We start from the raw sequence: 16,446 nt of genomic DNA, 5'->3' as shown, positions 1-16,446 counted from the left end.
GAGTAAAATTTTAACCCTTTAAAGAGTTCAGTTCAGTCGCTCAGTCATGTCTGACTTTCTGCAACCCCATGAACTGCAGCACGCCAGGCCTCCCTGTCCATGACCAACTGCCGGAGTTTACCCAAACTCATGTCCATTGAGTCGGTGATGCCATCCAGCCATCTCATCCTCTGTCGTCCCCTTCTCCTCCTGCCCCCAATCCCTCCCAGCCTCAGGGTCTTTTCCAGTGAGTCAACTCTTCACATCAGGTGGCCAAAGTATTGGAGTTTCAGCCTCAGCATCAGTCCTTCCAATGAACACCCAGGACTCATCCCCTTTAGAATAGACTGGTTGGATCTCCTTGCAGTCCAAGGGACTCTCAAGAGTCTTCTCCAACCCCACAGTTCAAAAGCATCAATTCTTCGGCACTCAGCTCTCTTCACAGTCCAACTCTCACATCCATACGTGACCACTGGAAAAACCATAGCCCTAACTAGACGGACCTTTGTTGGCAAAGTAATGTCTCTGCTTTTGAATATTCTATCTAGGTTGGTCATAACTTTCCTTCCAAGGAGTAAGCATCTTTTATTACAATTTTATCATTTAAACAATCAGTATTTTTAACACGTGAGAAAGTATACCTTTTGCAGCTACTGAAAGTTAAGTTGAAAAAAAATTTAGATGCCAGTTTAAAAATGGGTACTTTTTTAAAGTCTTCTCGAGGCCACATGATCATGATTTTTTAAGACCAGTGAGTAACCTTCAGGCAACTGAATAAGTCAGGTCAAGGTGAAGAAGCAAGCCAGGGTGGTGCCCACCAGGAGGACGTTTACAGACGGGACTCACTGAGAAATTGCTGTCAGTGAAGCTTTCCTGTGCTTCCTGGTGGTTCGTTACGCCCTGCCAGCTTAGGGTCATTTCCTTTGGTGGAGCGTGTGGAGTGAAGTACAGACTGCTTGTCGTCACACTGAACTCTTAAATCCCTTGTTTTGCTCTGTCCTCTGTTTTCTGCCTGTGTTGTGCAGTGAGCCTTCTGTCCACCCACAGCCCTTGCAGCTCCCAGGTAATTTTCCTAGATCCTTGGCATATATACTTGTAATTTCCCAGATGGTATGAACAATTAATTTAAAATAATAGTAAATTTGAAGGAAGTAATATTTAATTATTAATGTTGTTATAGTTATTGATATTTAATTAAGTTCATGTTAAAGTATTTTAAGTTAGTGTGAGAGCCAGGACTACTTGGAGTAGCACAGAAGGACTGGCTGTCAGACGTTCTGGTGCTGAGTTAAAACCCCTTGTGTGAGTTCCTGCCCCTGGGGGCATCCAGAACACCTGTCTCCCCTTCCCCCCAAGTCTGCAGGTGAATGAAGCAGCTTCAGTCCTTTTGTGAGTCTCTGGGAGGCTCAACTCCTCTTTCCTGCGACACGGGTCTGAGTCCTCTTAGTCTCTGAGCAGCTTCCGTGTGTTCTGAATCTCCTGTAACGCGTGGTGCTGCACACCCAGAGAATGCTCAGGGAAGGTGTTAGTGTTGGATCTGGACAAGCAGGATCCTTGTACTGGAGGGTCTTCACTTTGTGTTGATGGGTAGGAGGATGGAGCAGGTGAATGGAGAGCTTCACGTCAGACAGGAGGCTGAGCCTCGTTGCTCGGCTGCCTGCCGTGCAGTCTCGTCCATCGTTTGCCATGGAGTTGTTTTATCTACAGACGGGGCCTCTCAACGTGTGGCCTGGAAGCGGTGTGTCCGGGGGGGGGGGGGGGGGGGGCGGGGTCCCATCCACTTGTGGCCCTGGGGCCTCTGCACCCTTGGTCTCGCCCCTCCCTGCTGTATGCCTCTCACCTGCGTGGCGCGAGTGCAGCATCTCCCTCAGAGGTCGTCCCCAGGGCGAGCGAGTAAGGAATACGAGCAGAGAGCGTCTGACACGAGTGCTCGGCACGCACGGGTTCGTTCCCGTGTCCTCCGTGCTCTGCACTCGTGGTCCCCTCGGTTCCGGGGAGGAAAGCTCACGTGGTCCCAGCTGGGTTGGCTCCTGAGTAACCCCGTGCCCTGCCCGCCGCAGATGGACGTGCTCAAGGTCTTCGTGGGCTCTCCGCGCGGGCTCAACCTCCGCAACGTCCTGTGGCACGGCTTCGCGGCCCCTCAGGAGGTTCCGCCCAAGTAGGTGTCTGGGGAGGCGTGCGCGCGCTTTCTTCATATGCTGAGACGTTTGTTTTGTTTTGAATTTCATATCAAGGAAAGATGTGTTTTGAGATAAATAAGAGAGTTTGGGTTCAGGATGTTGAAGACAAAACTGGATGTTAGTGGCCGAATGGCTGCTGTGGCGATCGGGTTAGATTTCACTGACTGACGCTCAGCAGCGGAGGTGGGGACCTGCACGGCTTCCAGTGGGTGGGGTCCTGGGTTTCAGCTCACCGGCTCCTGAGAGGTCACTGGTCCTCTGCACCACTGCACAGCTTCATCCCCACAGCCAGTGGGATTTTCTGAAATTTGGTACTGCTTTGCTTTTTTAATTTTAAACCTTTTTTTACGTAGAGCTTTTCACATGTGTGCTGGATTCGTGTCTCTGATAGGTGTCTGCTGTTTCCCGCTAGATACTGCTCGATGATGGTGCTGTTAGCAGCAGGCCTGGGCCAGCTCCTGGCCGGCTTCCTTCAGCAGACGGGCTTCACGTTGGCCCGCCGACCTTTCGTGACTCTTAGGAGCCTAGAGGATTTGATCGTTTTTCCTGGCAAGTACCAACTTCACGTTTTTCTTTGACTCTGTCTTTGTAAAGGTGTTTATAGCGTTATTAAGCAGCACTGAGACTCAAGCTCTGTGAGAGGAATAGTTACTCTCCAGGGGCAACATGTCTTTGAAAGTTGCATGAAGAACCTCTTAAACTTTGCCACATAAATCCTCACCTCTTCACATGGTGCCCCCAGGTTTGGCACCAGGAGTCTGACAATCACGGCTATGTGAATCAGTGTTAATAGTATTGGTGAATAATATTAATAATGTTGATCAATATCAATAATACTAATCAGCATGAACCAGTATTGATAAAACCGGCGTCTGGTGCAGACGCGTGGCTTGGGCCATCTGCGGCGCGCCCTCTCGGCTGTCTTGCTCTGCTCTCTCAATGGCCATCTGCGGCGCGCCCTCTCGGCTGTCTTGCTCTGCTCTCTCAATGGCGAAGCCAGAAGTGCCGCTGGCGTTAAGTGCTCGCCTGTGCCACTGGGACTTCCCTGCTGGCTCAGTGCGAAGAACCCATCTGCCAGCCCAGGAGACGAGGGTTCAGTCTCTGGGTTGGGAAGATCCCCTGGAAAAGGAAATGGCAGCCCACTCCAGTATTCTTGCCTGGGAAATCCCATGGTCAGAGAAGCCTGGGGCTGCAGTCCACAGGGTCACCAAGAGCTAGGCACAACCTAGCAACTGAACAGCAACAAATATCACCTTTTTTTTTTTTCACGTTGCAGTCTTACCAGGTTAGTGAGGTTGACGACACAGGACTTCAAGAGAACAGATAAACGCTGTGTCTGCTCCAGGCCCATTCCTTTTCCTGTCTGGCGGTAGACATCCCGTGTCTGTACTGGTTGATGTAAACCCTGGTGGGAAGAGTGCACAGCGTCTTGGCCCCAGTGGTCTTAGCCTTTTGGTATCATGGAATCTTTGGTCGTCTGGTGACTGCCAACAGCATATATTTTTTAAGACTTTACTTGTGTAGAGCAGTTTTAAGTGTACAACAGACTCGGGAAGGAGGTGCGGAGGTTCCCCCACCGGTCTCCCTTGTCAGCGTCTCTCACCAGGTGGGACATCGGTTGCCACAGATAGATGAGCCTACATGGACACGGCATGGTCACCTTAAGTCCAGAGTTTACCTTTGGGTTCACTCTTGCTTCCTGTATCTTTGGAAGATGTATTTTCTTGGTCAGTGTGGTCAACCAGTTGCCCCTGAACTCTTCTGCTCACACAGTTGCAGCCTCTGTGTGGGGGCCCAGGGGTCGCCCTGGGCCCCCACATGGTCACCTGCCGCCCTGGCCTCATTCAGGTAGCCTCTCTCTTAGACGGCACACATTGCCCACGGTCCGTCTTCTTAAAGAGGTCGGCCCAGTGGCATCACTCCCTAAGTGTGTTCACACCTTTTTTCCACTGATCAGTGTGATTGTGCTTAAAAATATTGGCTATTTTACAGATGTTACATCTGAGGTGCTTTCAGTATTAGAAGAAGTGATGAAGAAGTCCACGTTTATACTGAAAATCATGTTGCCATATTGGGAAGTTGCATTAACCAAGTTAAAGTCTCACAGGTACCTGCAGTGTGGCTTTACAGAGTGGTCACTGGTGGCCTGGAGGCCAGGCCTTCCTAGAAGCCTCTGCCTCCCGTACTGTGTTGCTGTTGGAGTAAAAGCGAACAGGAGTTGACCCGAGCATAAATTATCTTCCTGTAATTAATTGAAAGGCATCTTGTAATTGTGTTTTAAACATTTTTTTGTTTTTTGGTACAGTTTTATATAGTTAATAATGATAATTATTTTAATTTAATTTTTATTTTAGAAATTAAGAAATCATTTTGGCTGCTCTGCACACCTTGCAGGACCCCAGTTCCCTGATCAGGGATTGAGCCTGGGCCGTGGCTGTAGAAACCCAGGGTCCTAACCACTCGGCCACCAAGGAGCGCCCCAATAGTTACTTTTTTGAATGGACTTACTAATATTTTTCAAGCTCTTACTGTGACTGAAACACGATGTGCAGTGTTAGAGAATCAGGACAGAGGTTGTCAGTTGCCTCTGTTCCCCGGGGAGCAGGCCCCGGGTGTTGGTCTGGGAGGTCAGCGGGCTCCACTTCCCTCCCCGTTACTCTGTCCTGATGCAGACACTTGATTGGAAACCGTGAGAGCCCACCGGCACCCTGGTGTCTGAGTACTTTCTAGATGAAACAAGTTTGGCAGGTATTTGGTGACATTTTATTCTGCTGCAGCTACTAAAAATGTCTCATCATACATTAAAACACCAGAAAACAGTTTTATTGTCACTCATCCGTGAGACCTTGATTCTGCTTCTGTTTCCCATGTTAGTAAGTAATATCACCCCTCACTGCTTTGGACACACGTGGGTAACCCCTGGAAAGCAGCACCCTTTTTATTATGGTGTTTACCTTTAAAACATGAAGTTTCACTGATTTCCTTCAATTTCACAGGTTTGCTGACTGTGCCATATTGTTGTTGATGCAGCTGGAGACTGGACTTAGGAGGGTGTTTGCTGAAGTTAACGAATGTCCAAAGAGACTTCTCACTGCTGAGGTACGCCTGCCGAGTGGTGGGTGCTGCTGGCTGCTGCTGTGCCGGCGGGTTCTGTCCCTAATTAAAGCTTTTACCATCTTGTTTTTGTTTATCGTTAAATGAATTTTCTCGCAAGAACTTTTTTTGGAAGGCTTGACTGTCATTTTTTGTGGTTTCCTATTTTGATTTTGTATAACTTATATTTATCTGTGGGTCTTCCCTTGTGGCTCAGCTCACAAAGAATCTGACTGCGGTGTGGGAGGCCTGGGTTGGGAAGATCCCTGGAGAAGGGAAAGGCTACTCACTCCAGTATTCTGGCCTGGAGAATTCCGTGGACTGTATAGTCCATGAGGTTGCAAAGAGTCAGACACAACTGGGCAGGATAAAAATGGGAAAAAAAAAATTCCAAGTCATTTTTTAAACTTAATGATGTCATAAAAGCGGTTGGTGCTCATGCCTTCTCTGTAGCCATGGTTACTGGTGGACATGGGTGGTCTGCAGCTTGCCTTCTCTAAAGAGACTGCTTCCTTTTGGCCAGAGCCGCCGGTGGGGCTTAGAGATGCCTTTGAGTGGCCGTGCCCTAGTGGGCTGTGGGAGAATCCATTAGCTAGGGGAAAGGGAGAATATCTATTATGGGATGAGCACAAGCATCTGCTGTACCTGGTGTTCTTGTTTCTTTCCCTAGTTCATCTTCCTCTTTTTTCCTGGTAAATAGGCATTCCTCAAAAAACCCTGCTCTCAGCCCTCTACTCCTCTTTATATGCATCCCCTGGGAGAGCTCACATAATCCAGTGTCTGAGCTGTGACCTGTGTGGGAGGCAGCACCAGTCAGAAAATACTCTGAAACTAATGGAAATGAGAGCCCCACATGGCACAAGTTGTTGATGCTGCTAAAGCAGTGCTGAGAGGGGGGGTTCAGAGCGTTAAATCCAGCCGTCTTCAAGGCATTCTTTCTCACTCACAGTTCTTTGATCTCCTGTAGTATGTTTGCACCTGTTTGTTGAATATGCTCATAGGAGCTTCCCCAGCTCCCAGATTTACTTTATTTCAAAAGAGGCATTTTTCTTCTTCCACAAGTTTGTTCTCTGATATTCCTTATTATCCTTATTGTAAACATGATCTTGCCCCTCCTCCCGTCTTGTCGGGGCTTCTCCTTCGTCCCTGGACATGGGTGTCTTTTTTCGGTGGGCTCCAGCATCCTCCTGTTGGCAGTGGTTCAGCGGTGAGCCGCAGTTTTGGAGTTCTCGCAGGAGAAGATGAGCGCACGTCTTTCTTTTCCGCCATCTGCTGAAGTGCAAAAAACTAAGATCTTGGCATCTGGTCCCATCACTTCATGGCAAATAGATGGGGAAACAATGGAAACAGTGACAGACTTTATTGGGCTCCAAATCACTGCAGATGGTGACTGCAGCCATGAAATTAAAAGACGCTTGCTCCTTGGGTCAAAAGCTATGACCAACCTAGACAGCATATTAAAAAGCAGAGACATTACTTTGCTGACAAAGGTCCGTCTGGTCAAAGTTATGGTTTTTCCAGTAGTCATGTATGGATGTCAGAGTTGGACCATAAAGAAGGCTGAGCCCCGAAGAATTGATGCTTTTGAACTGTGGGGTTGGAGAAGACTCTTGAGAGTCCCTTGGACTGCAAGGAGATCCAACCAGTCCATCCTAAAGGAGATCAGTCCTGAATATTCATTGGAAGGACTGATGTTGAAGCTGAAACTCCAATACTTTGGCCACCTGATGTAAAGAGTTGACTCACTGGAAAAGACCCCGATGCTGGGAAAGATTGAAGGCGGGAGGAGAAGGGGACGACAGAGGATGAGATGGTTGGATGGCATCACTGACTCGATGGACATGAGTTTGAGAAGGCTCTGGGAGTTGGTGAAGGACAGGGAGGCCTGGCGTGCTGCGATTCATGGGGTTGCAAAGAGTCAGACATGCGTCTGTCCTCTTCATGGCTCTGCATCCAGCCTCGGCGCCGACTGTGCTCCGCCTGTCCTCCACCCTCCTGTGCGTCACCCTGCTGGTCGGTCCTCCCCTGATTTATCCCGTGGTCCATCAGTGCTAGGCCTCGCTGGCTCGTATCTTGCTCACCTGAACTTGTGTCTCACAGGTCTTCGTGCTTCTCCTCCTCCTCTAATCGGTTCTCACACTGCCACTGATTATTTGCTAAGTTTATGAGTATTCCTGTGTCTTCTATGAACCCATCTGCTTAAAAGCCTTTCATGACTTCCAGCGCCTGATTACACCGCTCACGTTTCTGCATGGTTTAAAGGATCTCAGAGTCTGGCCCCAGCCTTTCTGCACTTTGTTCTCTACTTGATTTCACCAGCATCATGTAGACTCCTTGCCAGTTCCTGGACATGCACACCTTTCCTCTTCCTTGCCCGCTGTTCCCTGCGTGGCCACTTGCGGCCACAGGGGTGACCTCCCAGAGCCTTGTCCACTCGGCGCTAATGCCGCTTTCCTCTGTGCTCTGTTTCTGTCTCGTCTGGAGGTGGCTCTGCACTGCATTTTTGTAGAGGCCTCTGGTGTCGCCCTTGGGCCTGGGATGTCCATGCTTGGGTCTGCTGGTGCCCACACCCAGTGCCTCTCACTGGGCTTTGCCCAGTCCAGTGTCATGGAGTGAAGCCTGGCCTTCAGTGGAAAGAGCTGGAGCCCCAGCGTCAGCTCTCATTCGAGTGTGCTTAGAATGGACTTCACGTGTCCTGGCCGCTCAGGGCCTGGCACGTGTCCTGGCCGCTCAGGGCCTGGCTCTGTGGCTCGTGAACATGGTCATGTAGTTGTCATTTCACCACACAAGTAGACACTGTGCTGTTTCCACAGAGGATACAGTTTATCAAGTAATATCTTAAATTTTAGCCCAGACTTTTATCCAGAATAAACCTAACATCAGTACTGATGAGTGAGTGATAGTCACTCAGTCCTAACTGACTGTTCACGACCCCATGGGCTGTACCTGGCTCCTCTGTCCATGGAATTCTCCAGGCAAGAATACTGGAGTGGGTTGCCATTTCCTTCTCCAGGGGATCTTCCTGACCCAGGGATTGAACCTGAGTCTCCTGCATTGCAGGCAATTTCTTAACCATCTGAGCCACCAAGGAAAGCTACTTTTCCCAGAGGGATGGTATGGGGAGGGAGGTGGGAGGGGGGTTCAGGATTGGAACACATATATACCCGTGGCAGCTTCATGTTGATGTATGGCAAAACCAATACAGTATTGTAAAGTAATTAGCCTCCAATTAAAATAAATAAATTTAAATTAAAAAAAATAAAGAGACATTTCTAAGTATAAAGACAGGTCACCTTAAAAAGTATCAGCAAATACATGCTTGACTTTATTTTATAATCTGTAGACAGTACATTACAGTATGTAATGAATCCATATACCTTTTCCAAACAACCGAGACAGAAGTAGCAATAAAGTTATAAATGACAGTCATCAAACAGATGAAATAAGTTAGATGAAGCTTCTCTCTCAAAGACATGGGGACTGGGCAAGTGGTCAGGAAGGAAATACAATGTGCTTTTAACTTTGTATGAAAAATAATGTTCATACAGTTTACTTATAAGGTGATATACAAATGAAAATACTTTGTAAAACTATAAATTGCTTATGCAAATTCTTATGATTATTTTATGGCGTAAGATCTCTTCAGAGTCAATGGAGGTTGTGAAGATGAGTGAGACTTTGTGACTTTTTAGAAGCTTATGTGTATTAGGGGTGCAAGAGACGATATTTATACCAATGCTGTAAAACAAGATAGAAGTTAATTTCCATCATTTATGGAGATGAGTGAGAAGTTCAGTCTTTTTGAGGAAGTGGTAGGGATATTTAATAAGCAGTTGAATACTTAGAATAGAGCTCAGGAGAGATTTTAGCATCAGCAGAACAGGTTTGGGAGTATAGGGGCTTTAGAGCCATCTGCACAGTAATACATGTTGAAGAATATTTGATAATATTAAAATGAAAATCTGTTAATAAGCATTAATAAGTGCAACATGTTTTTTGGGTGCTCGACCTCTTCACAATACTGATTTGGCATGCTGTGTGTAAAATCGTGCTGACTTCCTCAGAAGCCTTTGAGATGGGCGTTCCTCACTTCTGGTTTAGCAGAGAAACTGGGGTGTGTGAAGGTCCTTGGGGTTTCACGTGCAGAAGGTGCTGAAGTTGGGATTGGAACGTCGAGGCAGTCTGGCCCCGAGCCACATCTGTAAAGCCTGCTGCGCCAGTTACTCAAGAAGCGTGAAAGGCACGGGCTGCTTGTTGGAGAAAATACTTGATTGTGCTCGCTTGCACACAAATACCAGCCATCAGTGGAGGTGCTCTGTGTGTGCGAGTAGTGATTTGTGAAGCCGTGGGATCCTGAATTGCTGCGCGTGTGAGGGCGATAGTCTCACGGGGCTTGTCCGCCAGGTTCGCTGTATCTTCACGCCTTGTGTATCGTGTTTATGTTGTCAGCCACGTCCTTCCCAAAGTGTGGCTAGATAACGTTTTATTTACAAATGAAGGCTTCATACTTGTGTCCCTGTGCTAGAATTTTTTCCTGCTTTGAATAATGTCACATGACTTGTATTTTGCTTTAATTATTTATTTTCTTTCCTTTTCTGAAGTCAACAGCTCTTTATACTACCTTCGATGAAGTAAGTAAACTTCCAAGATATCTTGAGACAAACAGAACATTGCATTTGTTTAAAATAAAAATTAAAATATAAGATTAAAAATCAAATTAATTTTATTAATTTTAATTAATTAAAATTAAATCAATCAAATTAAAAACCATAAATCATATGCTCGCAGGAAGATATTGAGGACATACTATGCTCATGCTTATTCACATAAGCAGAAAAAAGAAAAAGCTGCTGGTAGTGTTGAGTATAGCTTTCAGGCTAATTATTAATTATGGAGAGGCCATAAAATACATGTACACACATGTATATATGTATAAACGCACCATGTACAGTGTTTGCAGATATACATAAACACATATATACACATATACACAAACTACCCATAAACATACACATACATACATGCACACGTGAGTATGTGTTAGTCGCTCAGTTGTGTCCGACTCTTTGTGACTCCATGGACTGCAGCCCACCAGGCCCCAGGCTCCATGGAATTCTCCAGGCAAGAATACTGGAGTGGGCTGCCATTCACTTCTCCAGGGGATCTTCCTGACCCAGGTATTGAGCCTGGGTCTCCTGCATTGCAGGTGGATTCTTTACAATCTGAGCCACCAGGGAAGCCCATGTATGCACATACATATACGTGAATATACATAAGCACATATACACAGCTAAACCCATGAAAATACATGAAAACATATTCACACAATTAAGAATACATATATATATCTTCTTAAACTCATTATATTGGTTAAGAAGACCTTTCTTAAATAGGTGGTTGCTGCTTTAAGATTGTCCTTATTTAATCTGCTTCGGACTTAACACATGTCATGCCACATGTATAGGATCTTTTGATACTGAAAGTTCTGTGTGTATATATGTGTATACCAGTTAATCAACTTACTTCCTTTTGCTGTTTTAGATATTGGCAAAACACTTGAATGATGGTAAAATCAACCAACTTCCTCTTTTCCTGGGAGAGCCTGCAATGGTAAAGTGTCAGGCATTTATAATTTAATACCCTGCTACTAACCAATATGATTAGATCTTCTCAAAAATGACATTAATTTTGTCTTGTTTCCTGCCCAGAAGTGCTTCTGGAGCATTCACACGTCTGAACTCCACTGTCTGCAGCCGATGTTGGCTGAGCTCTGAGCAAGCTCAGGTCCTGTGCTTCATGCTGATTATTCAGACGTCCTTTCCCTAGGACCTGAGGACTTAGTCAGCCTGGTCCTAACAGTGTTTGAATTTGTGGGTTATGTGAATTTATTGATGAAACGTGTCAAAGTGTTAGTCGTTCAGTCATGTCCGTCTCTTTGTGAGCCATGGACTGTATGTATGTAGCCCACCAGGCTCCTCTGTCCATGGGATTCTCCAGGCACGAATACTGGAGTGGGTAGCCATTCCCTTCTCCAGAGGATCTTCCTGACTCAAAGACAGAACCCAGGTCTCCTGCGTTGCAGGCAGATTCTTTACCATCGGAGCCGCCAGGGAAGCCCATATGCGCTGGTAGCAGGGACTCTATTTGCTTTATTAACAACAGCAAAGTCAGATGTGACTAGTAAGATAGAGTGTTGGGTGAGAAGATACTTTTTTAGAACTGTTTTCTATTTGTCAAATTTTTGTATTTTATGAGGATATTGCAGTGACTTCTTTGGACCGTAAATAGAATTTTTATATTTTTTAACTGGGAGTCAGCTGTGTGACATCAGTCACTCCTTTCTGCTACCAGGAAGTTAGCATGATTGAACTAGTTTATCTAAAGCTCTTTGTCATCTTGAATCTCTGTGACTCCTCTGTCCAGCGGCAGTTTGCCTGAATCAGAAAATTTGGTTTTCTGACTTTGTCCTCTGCCTGTGGAAGAGTCCTTGAACATTTGCCATTAAGAAAACAGCCGTGTCTTCACAGGGCTTCAGAAATAAAAGGGTGATCTGAGAAAGGACGTGAGAAAGAGGGACGAGGGGAAAGAAAACCGGTGTTGTCATGAGCCCAGCTGTGGTTCCAGGTGTGGTCAACACAGTCCTCCTCCTTCAGGGGGGTGAGGCTGGGAATGGTGCTGCTGCCAAGCACTGGAGCCGCGCAGGCAGCTCTGCAGCCCTGGTGCACAGTCCTCTGGACTTGCCAGGTTCTTGTCAGTCTGCCAAGGGACGGGTGCAGAAATGCGGCTCTCCGGGAGATCCAGCCTGAGCAGCGGGGCTCCTGCCTGAGGTTGTGGGGTGCAGTTGCAGAGGACAGGGCTTCCCAGGAGCATCCTGCCTCGGGTAGCAGGGTGCCGATACACAGAAGGGAGGTCCCACAGGAGAACGCAGCAGAGGCAGCGGGTCGTAGTGAGAAGCCAAGGGATCCCAGGTGACTTGGTGCTTGTCTGCTCTGTGACCTTGACTGACTCTCTCTTCCAGGCTCACTTTTCTGTAATGAACACTGCTGCTTCGGCTTGCCCTTTCTGGGCCTTCAGGCTTCCTTCTTTCTGCTGAGAATACTAACCACATATTTTTTGTGTCCTTTTTTTGGTAGGAATTTCTCTGGGATTTCCTAAACCATCAGGAGGGTCCCCGTCTAAGAGATCGGTTAAGCCATGGGGAAGTCAGTTTACCTGAATTTCCGAAAGAAGCAGCCAGTCAGCTGCTTGCGTTTTGCTTTGTCCTTTTACTCAGATTTATTGATGAAGATCTGTTAGCAGTGTTTAAGGTAATGTGTAGGGAAGAAGACGTTTCATTAGGTTCACTTCTTTCAGTTGAGAGGGAATGGAATTGTTTCCAAATGTAATTAGTTATATTTTAATTATCTTTTGTTTTAATTTATTTGAGTTACGGCGTGCCTCCATCTGAACAGATTACTTGTGGACATGTATTCTCTATAACAAATTAAGATTACTTGATCTCACCTAAAATAAATCATTTTTTTTTTTACTCTAAATCTGTATTTATTTACTTATAAAGTTTTAATGGAGTATAGTTGATTTACAGTGTGTTAGCTTCAGGTGTACAGTAAAGTGAATCAGTTACACACACATATATATATCCACTGTTTGAGACTCCTTTCCTGTACAGGCCACTGTAGTGGAGTGTGTGATCACTGAGCAGGGTTCCCCCGCTGTGCAGTAGGCCCTTGAGTCGCCCGTTCTGTGTGTAGCGGTGTGTGTGTGTCGGTCCAGTCCCCAGTTCATCCCCCGGTCCCCCTTATCCCCTGGTAGCCATGAGATTGGTTTCTGCTGCTGTGACTCTGTCTCTGTTTTGTAAATAAGTTATTTGTACCACTTTTTTATATTCCACATATGAGCGATATCATATGATATTTGTCCTTCTCTCAGTATGATGGTCTCTCTATCTGTATTGCTGTTACGTATCTTTAGGTTTTTCCTCTCTGGCTTATGCATTTGGAGTTCTTCTTAAAAGACCTTTTGTTTTCCAAAATTATAGAAGTATTCATATCTTTCCATTATAGTTCCATAGCTTTTTTTCCATTTACATCTTTTGATCCAGCAGGAATTTATTTCATCTGGGAATCTAGCTTATTTTTTTCTTTAACAAATTGCTTGCAAGTTGGCCAACCCCATTTAGAGAATAAACATCTCTCTGCAGGGTGCCCTGGACTCCAGACCTGGACTCCCTTTTCCTGTCTTTACTAGGTCTTACAACAGATTAGTTGGTGTTGACATTAATACTAACATTAGTGTCTGACATTATGGTCCTGTTTATCTTCTTCTTCAGAATGTGCTGCCTCTTCTCTAATTGTTATTATTCCAGTGAACCTGTGCAGTTAAACAGGAAGCCCACAGGGATGCGCTCCTGATGGATCAATGTGGGGATAATCGATACTTTTGCAAGACTGAGCGCTGTTCCCCGACACAAGTGGCTGCTCAGGCCCCGAGGCCAGTGCCCGCTTCACGCCCCAGCCTCCCCGCCCTCCCTCAGGCCCGAGGCCAGTGCCCGCTTCACGCCCCCGCCTCCTCGCCCTCCCTCAGGCCCCGAGGCCAGTGCCCGCTTCATGCCCCAGCTTCCCCACCCTCCCTCAGGACTGAGCCCCAGAGCTGCGTCCCCCTCCCCTGCCGCCCCCGCACCGACCCCCATGCGCCCCCAGTGCTCAGAGGCCCTCCCACGGCTCCTGTCGCCAGGGAAGCCACGTGTGCTGTGGTGGCCACAGGCTCATCGCTTCAGGTGTGAGTCCTGGCCACCCTACCAGGTCCCAACCACCCCGCGAGTCTGATCGCTCTCTCATCTGTGTAGGTGTCAGAGTAAATGGAAGTTGACTGCATTTCTTCTCCAAGTAACAGCTGGCCATTTGAGTGGTTCTGAGCTGTTGAGAGCTCTAGGTAGTCACTGCTTATACATAGGGAAGCTTTTGACTTCCATGTATTAAATTTCTCAGCTATCAACTCACTGACTTTGCTGTTCTTCAGTGGCAAATCATGTTCGACTCTGCAACCTCACTGCAGCATGCCAGGCTTCCCTGTTCTTCACTACCTCCGGGAATTTGCTCAAACTCATGTCCATTGATTCAGTGATACCTTCCAACTATCTCATTCTCTGTCACTCCCTTCTCCTCCTACCCTCAGTCTTGCCCAGCATAGGCTCTTTACCAGTGAGTCGGCTCTTTGCGTGAGGTGGCCAAAGGATTGGAGCTTCAGCTTCAGCTTCTGCATCAGTCCTTCCAATGAATATTCAGGACTGATTTCCTTTAGGGTTGATTGGTTTGATATCCTTGCTGTTCAAGGGACTCTCAAGAGTCTTCCCCAGCACAGTTTGAAAACATCAATTCTTTGGCATCAGCCTTCTTTATGGTCCAGCTCTCACATCTGTACATGATTACTAGAAAAACTATAGTTTTGACTAGATGGACCTTTGTCAGCAAAGTGATGCGTGTGCTTTTTAATATGCTGTCTAGGTTGGTCATAGTTTTTCTTCTGAGAAGCAAGCGTCTTTTAATTTCATGGCTGTAGTCACCATTTGCAGTGATTTTGGAGCCCACAAAAAGAAAGTCTCACTGTTTCCATTGTTTCCCCATCTATTTGCCATGAAGTGATGGGACCAGATGCCATGATCTTAGTTTTTCAAATGTTGAGTTTTAAGCCAGCTTTTTCACTCTCCACTTTCACTTTCATCGAGAGGCTCTTTAGTTCCTCTTCACTTCGTTTCATTAGAGTGGTATCATCTGCATATCTGAGGTTGCTGCTATTTCTCCCGGCAGTCTTGATTCCAGCTTGTGCTTCATCCAGCCCAGCATTTCACATGATGTACTCTGCATAGTAATTAAATAAGCAGGGTGACAATACACAGCCTTCACTTACTCCTTTCCTAATTTTGAACCAGTCCATTGTCCTATGTCTGGTTCTAACTGTTGCTTCTTGACCTGCATACAGGTTTCTCAGGAGGCAGGTCAAGTGGTCTGATATTCCCATCTCTTGAAGAATTTTCCACAGTTTGTTGTGATCCACACAGTCAGAGGCTTTATCGTAGTCAATGAAGCAGATATGTTTCTGGAATTCTCTTGCTTTTTCTATGATCCAAAGGATTTTGGCAATTTGATCTCTGGTTTTTCTAAATCCAGCTTGAACATCTAGAAGTTCTCAGTTCACGTGCTATTTAAGGCTAGCTTGAATGACTTTGGGCATTACCTTACTGGCATGTGAAAATGCGTGCCATTATGCGGTAATTTGAACATTCTTTGGCACTGCCCTTTGTGATTGGAATGAAGACTGACATTTTTCAGTCCTGTGGCCACTGCTGAGTTTTCCAAATTTGCTGGCATATTGAGTGCAGCATTTTCACAGCATCATCTTTTAGAATTTGAAATAGCTCAGCTGGGATTCCATCACCTCGACTAATTTTATTTGTAGTAATGCTTCCTAAGGCCTGCTTGACTTCACACTCCAGAATGTCTGGCTCTAGGTTAGTGATCACACCATCGTGGTTATCTTGGTCATTAAGACCTTTTTTTGTATAGTTCTTCTGTGTATTCTTGCCACCTCTTCTTAATCTCTTCTGCTTCTGTTAGGTCCATACCATTTCTGTCCTTTTGTGCCCATCTTTGCATGAAACGTTCCCTTGGTATCTCTGTTTTCTTGAAGAGATCTCTAGTCTTTCCCATTCTGTTGTTTCCTCTGTTTCTTTGCATTGTTCACTGAAGGCTTTCTTATCTCTCCTTGCTGTTCTTTGGAATGCTGCATTCAGATGGATGTATATTACCTTTTCTCCTTTGTCTTTCGCCTCTCTTCTTTTCTCAGCTATTTGTAAAGCCTCCTCAGACAATCAGTTTGCCTTATTCCATTTCTTTTTCTTGGGGATGGTTTTGGTCACTGCCTCTGTACAGTATTATGAACTTCCTTCCATAGTTGTTCAGGCACTCTGTCTACCAGATCTCATCCCTTGAATCTGTTTGTCACCTCCACCGTATAATCATAAGGGATTTGATTAGGTCAATTGCGAATGGCCTAGTGGCTTTTCCTACTTTCTTCAGTATAAGTCTGAATTTGGCAATAAGGAGATTATGATCTGAGCCACAGTCAGCTCCAGGTCTTGTTTTTGCTGACTGTATAGAGCTTCTCAAGACTGTGAAGAAGGCTGGGTGCTGAAGAG

At 46.1% G+C, this 16,446-nt stretch overlaps 1 protein-coding gene across 10 annotated transcripts in view; it reads left to right on the top strand.

Moving 5' to 3' along the window:
* ERMARD (ER membrane associated RNA degradation) overlaps positions 1 to 16,446 on the top strand; it is a 40,686-nt gene that overhangs the window by 18,723 nt on the left and 5,517 nt on the right. For 4 of the 10 annotated variants that reach the window (XM_044923966.2, XM_044923965.2, XM_006076015.4 and 1 more), the window contains 7 exons: positions 2,040 to 2,137; positions 2,551 to 2,708; positions 4,152 to 4,266; positions 5,156 to 5,258; positions 9,854 to 9,883; positions 10,794 to 10,862; positions 12,386 to 12,559. In XM_044923966.2, the coding sequence (XP_044779901.2) occupies positions 2,040 to 2,137; positions 2,551 to 2,708; positions 4,152 to 4,266; positions 5,156 to 5,258; positions 9,854 to 9,883; positions 10,794 to 10,862; positions 12,386 to 12,559 (747 nt within the window). The remainder of the gene's footprint in view (positions 1 to 2,039; positions 2,138 to 2,550; positions 2,709 to 4,151; positions 4,267 to 5,155; positions 5,259 to 9,853; positions 9,884 to 10,793; positions 10,863 to 12,385; positions 12,560 to 16,446) is intronic. The other 6 variants (XM_006076018.4, XM_025294248.3, XM_025294251.3 and 3 more) reach the window with 6 other exon arrangements.

Source organism: Bubalus bubalis, chromosome 10 (assembly GCF_019923935.1).
Source record: "Bubalus bubalis isolate 160015118507 breed Murrah chromosome 10, NDDB_SH_1, whole genome shotgun sequence".
NCBI lineage: Eukaryota > Metazoa > Chordata > Mammalia > Artiodactyla > Bovidae > Bubalus > Bubalus bubalis.
This window is presented reverse-complemented; position numbering and strand designations above follow the sequence as displayed.